The sequence below is a fragment of the Salarias fasciatus genome, chromosome 7, assembly GCF_902148845.1.
Source record: "Salarias fasciatus chromosome 7, fSalaFa1.1, whole genome shotgun sequence".
Taxonomy (NCBI): domain Eukaryota; kingdom Metazoa; phylum Chordata; class Actinopteri; order Blenniiformes; family Blenniidae; genus Salarias; species Salarias fasciatus.
Window position 1 is genome coordinate 2,071,620 of NC_043751.1, and position 5,000 is coordinate 2,076,619.

General features: G+C 48.0%; 1 protein-coding gene across 2 annotated transcripts in view; it reads right to left on the reverse strand.

The window, feature by feature from the left end:
- Positions 1-2,091: 2,091 nt before the first annotated feature.
- LOC115391707 (troponin I, fast skeletal muscle-like) overlaps positions 2,092-5,000 on the reverse strand; it is a 6,382-nt gene continuing 3,473 nt past the window's right edge. For both annotated transcript variants that reach the window (XM_030096038.1, XM_030096039.1), the window contains exons 4-7: positions 3,377-3,505; positions 3,078-3,167; positions 2,504-2,677; positions 2,092-2,429 (exon numbers count right to left, since the gene is read on the reverse strand). In XM_030096038.1, coding sequence (XP_029951898.1) covers positions 2,352-2,429; positions 2,504-2,677; positions 3,078-3,167; positions 3,377-3,505 — 471 coding nt within the window. In that variant the 3' untranslated portion in view covers positions 2,092-2,351. The remainder of the gene's footprint in view (positions 2,430-2,503; positions 2,678-3,077; positions 3,168-3,376; positions 3,506-5,000) is intronic.

Sequence of the window (5,000 nt, forward strand, 5' to 3'; positions counted from 1 at the left end):
TACTAAACGGAACCTATTTTCATTGCTTTGTTTGTTTATGTGGTTTAAACGGTGTTAATTTGTTGCTGGCTGCAGGTGAGTGGCTAACACATGCTAGTGGGCTAACTGATGCTAACATGCAGAACGAAACAGAACTCAGGGGACCAGAGTGGACTGGAGTGGACCGGACCAGACCTCAGGGGACCAGAGTGGACCGGACCAGACCTCAGGGGACCGGAATGGACCGGAGCAGACCTCGGGGGACAGGAGTGGACCGGAGCAGACCTTGGGGGACAGGAGTGGACCGGAGAGGGGCAGGCTGGAGCAGACCTTAGCAGGCTCAAGTGGACCTTAGTGGACCACAGTGGACCAGAATAGACTGGAAGAGATCCTAGTACACCAGAGCAGACAGGAATGGAACAGAGCAAACCGGACCAGACCAGAACAGACTGGAGTTGACTAGAACAGACCTTATTGGACCAGAGTGGACCAGACTGGACTGAAGAAAGCTTTCCATCAGTGTTCATCAGGAGAAAGATGCTTCCTGTCCTCAGAGCTGAAGAACTCCAAACAAGCTTGTGCCGGGCATTAAACACTTTCACTCCTTCATGTGGAAGAACAAGGTTCTCCAGCAGGAAGTCCTCAGTCTCCAGCAGGAAGTCCTCTGTCTCCAGCAGGAAGTCCTCTGTCTCCAGCAGGAGGTCCTCTGTCTCCAGCAGGAGGTCCTCTGTCTCCAGCAGGAGGTCCTCTGTCTCCAGCAGGAAGTCCTCTGTCTCCAGCAGGAAGTCCTCTGTCTCCAGCAGGAGGTCCTCTGTCTCCAGCAGGAAGTCCTCTGTCTCCAGCAGGAAGTCCTCAGGTCTCAGAGGACTTCTGGATCAGGATGAATCACAGCAACTGGAAAAGGAGGAAGGAGGATCAACAGAACAGCAAGAAGCTAAAGACAAGAGACTGGGGGTAGTTTAGTGTAAAGAAGAGCTCACCTCAGTCCGACTGGAGCAGGTCTGGATCAGTCCGTCCTCCTGTCTCACAGTGAGAACGTCAGGAGGTTACATGTTCTCCCTGTGCGAGTCTTCTCCTCAAAGCATGAGAAGCTCATGGAGGACTGGATGAACATGATGAACATCAGGAGGTGTGACAGCAGCTGCAGTCAAGTACAGAAGAGCTCTGCTGCCACCATGTGGCCACTTGGAGACGACAGCCTCTGTTGGTCCAGACTTCATGAGTGTCAGGATTTCTTTCAGATGTCACAGATTAAAATGCTCTGAGCCGCGGTGGAGCTTCTCCAGTGAAGGCATCATGAAATGACGGCGGTAGTGTCAACAGAGGAAATACAATCCTTCCAAACAAAGCATCTACATCTTTCTCTGACTCTGAAGTCAGAGTCCATGTCGCCTGACTGTGGGACACAGCAGAAGAAACCCAGTGATGCTCAGGGAGAACATGCCAACTACACACAGAGCCTCATGTACATGTTTAGATTTCCTTTCCTCTTTTCGACTTGTATTTATGGGAACCACTTCCAAATTTGCATTTGATGTTTTGAATGTTTACAGCTTTCAGCAGATGTATTAGTTTCAGATGTTTCACTGGTTTTTGGTTTTTGCTCTTTAGATTTCTTCTGATTTTACTTTTTTATTCTCGTGGTTTTACATTTTTTTTTAGCTGTTTTTCTTTTTCTCTATCTTACGCTCTTTTAGGAACTTTGACTCTCAGATTTCTGCAGATTGTTCTTTAGTCGTTTCTTCTGTGTTGAGCTTCTCTACCCATTTCAGTGTTTTCATTTTTTTCACTGTTTTTTGTGGGTTTTAGCTTCTTTAGCTATTCTAGACTCTTTCAGTGTCTAGCTGTAGCCATGTTAGATTCTTTACAGCTTTTAAAAAATATTTCTTTTTTAAAAGTTTCTTTTGGTTTTAGTCACTTTCAGTTCAGTCATTTTAGATACTTTTCTATAGTATTAGCTGTTTTTAGCCATCAGAAAGGCTGCTTCTGCTGAAAATGAGGGAACGATTGAAACATGGGGCACGGCGGCCCCTCGGTCACGCTGTGCCGGGTTCCCGGTCCGCAGTGTTGAGCTCAGTTAAAGACAAAATATCTCTTCATAGCAAATTTAGGAAACAAAAAGCATTTATTACCAAAAGAGCATCAGCAGGAAGCTGTCAAAGTGGACGGAGACAGAAATGAGTCCTGCAGTGGAAGAGAAGCGAGACACCCAGAGGAGCCTCGTCCTCCCAAACTACCGGCCGTACAAACGTACTCTAAGAGGGCTGGCTGAAACTTACAGCTTTAATGAAACAACGGGACTTCAGTTCACTGAAAAATTCCAGAAATTCATACAAAGTGCCGACAGCCTGGAGCGGGAGCCCAGCCGAGCTTTAGGATGACTCAAACATCTTCTTCCTGTCGGCTTTGTCCTCGATGTTCTTCCGCCAGTCGCCGACCGCCTCCGCAGGCTGCAGGACGCAGACAGAGCGTGAGAGAGCGTCCAGGTCCTCGTCCCCTGAGGACCTCCGGCAGAGACACTCACCTCCTCTTTCACCTCCTTCTTGACCTGCTTCAGGTTGGCCCTCAGGTCCAGGTTGACGGTGTGCTTGGAGCCCAGCAGGGCCTTCAGCATGGCGTCGGCCGACATGCGCACCTTCTTCAGGGCGGGCTTCTTCACCCCGGCCAGGTCCACCACCTTGATCTTCAGGTCGTCAATCTGCCAGCGACAAGACGATGCAGACGAAACACTGAACGTCACGGAGTGTTGTGACGGTATGGTCAGCAGCTTGACTTTAGAAAACGTTGCTACAGACAGAAAACCTTCCGCAGAGCGGCTGAACAGCTTTTCTTAGATGTTCCACACTCAGATAAAGTAGAGCAGCGTTCCTCATAAACACTGGAGAAGTGTAACGCTTCCTGCCATGCAGGGACCTCACATCCTGTTCAGGGAAGTGTTTCAAATGAGGACACCAAGCTTTCATGATTCCATCCTGGAAAGACCATTTGAATGTCTGACAGTGTGGAAAATGTTCTTTTCTATCTTAAACACACAAAGGTCTCATGTGACGGTGTTTCAGGAGCAGCTCCTGCAGCTCCGGTCGATCCCAGCCATGTACCTCTTTATCGGATTTGCCCACTTTGGCCTCCAGGTCGTACCTCTCCTCGTCGATTTTGTCAATAAGGGCGTGCAGCTTTTTGCAAGTTTCCTGAATAAAGACAGAAAAGGACCATTTATTAGCTGGGTGATGGCGGCTTTAGGAATGTGGCAGTCAAATGAAAAGTGTCATCATCAGCATAGAGGGACGGAGATGAGCGGAAGCTGAAGTTATTCTGAATGAAGTCTGGTTCACAGGAATGTTGGCAGCAGATTGCAGCCGAGCTGTGAAAGTGTCATTTCTGTTGCTGTCTGTCTCACCATGAGGGTGTTCTGGTCTCCGCTGAGGTCCGGCCCAGAGCATTTCTCGGCCATGTAGGCCTCCTTTGCTGCCGCCAGGTCAATCTTCTCCTGCGCGAGCCATTTCTGAGCGATCGACAGCATCAAGCTCTGCAGGGAAACATCCAGAACGTCAGCAGAAAGGCCCAGATGCTTCCACTCTGTCACAATCTTATCAGAGTCAGAGGTCTGCCGCCACATTTCCAAAACAACACAAAATAAACTGAAAAGATGGAAAGGAATGAAGGTTTTCAGATGACACATCCGAAAAACCACCAACATTTAGAGAAGAATGGATGGATGGATGGATGGATGGATGGGTGAGTGGATGGGTGAGTGGATGAGTGGGTGGATAGACAAGTAATACAGTTTGGGTAACACTCTACTTGAAGCACCCGGTATAACACATTTTAAGTAGTTATAAACACTCATAAATGATTACAATGCTTTATAACCCACTCTACAGCATAGGGTTAGGGTTAGGTCCTGATGTTATAAAGCATTGTGATCATTTATGAGTGTTTATAGTTATACAGTGCTATAATGTACTTATTATGTGTTATACAGGGGGGCTTCAAGTAAAGTGCTACCACAGTTTGTTTTGTTCCATGTTCAGACTGGTCACAGATCCAGAACCTGAATGGGTGAACAGCTCTGATTCCCAGATTCCCAGGCAGTGACTGGATTGAAGTGCTTGGTTTGATCTTTTACCAGTGGGAACATTTTAAAGTTTTAGCTGTACATCGGTTGACCTCCCCTCCCAGAGCTCCCTGTCTGGCCTGATCGACCGTCCACTGACAGCTGGAACCATCCATGACGCAGTGAACTCAGAGGAACGTCTTCCTCTCAGCGCTGAGCGCTTCCTGTTACAGATCAGCTGTCAGCAGGTGATTTCAGCCAGGAGGGGCTGGATAAACAGGACCAGCAGGGGGCGCCGACACCTCCACCCTCCTCTCAGCTGTTCCAGCTAGCTAGTGTCCAGGAGAACAGCTGCAGCAGCTCCCAGGAGGATTTACCAGGAACACAGCAGAACCCGACACGCTCCAGACGGATCGCAGCCAAACAGAGGAGCAGAGAGCTGACATGTTTTCTTTCCATTTCACACAGCTTCCTTTTTTTTAGGAAAGCTAAGCGTTCCTGTTCAGTATCAGAGTCGGCTTTAAACAGTCAATATTTCCAGAAATCCTCCAGAACTTCATACCAGGCTTGAGGTTCTCTCTATTTGTTGTCACCATGTTGAAGGGTTTAGATAAAGGTTTGGATGCCTGCCCAAGAAATGGTTGTGGGTTTAAATCCAGGCTGCTTGCTCATGGGTTTGGTGCTAGCTGCTGTCAACTGGCTTTGCTTGTCGGACCTTGAACAATCAGCAATGAAAACTGATGGATATGTTCTTTATTCTACGTAACGAACACTAAAAAACTCCCAACAGCTGATTCCTCAGAACATTTAACACGTTCCAGAAAGGAAACTGGAAAACAGACTGAGTGTTCTCACAGTACCAGCTGCCTGTACATCTGTACTTCATGACCTTCCAGCTCCCTCTGGGATCAATGAACCATTTCTATTCTATTTCGGCTGGAGGGAACACAGGAGGGTGCAGTGGAGG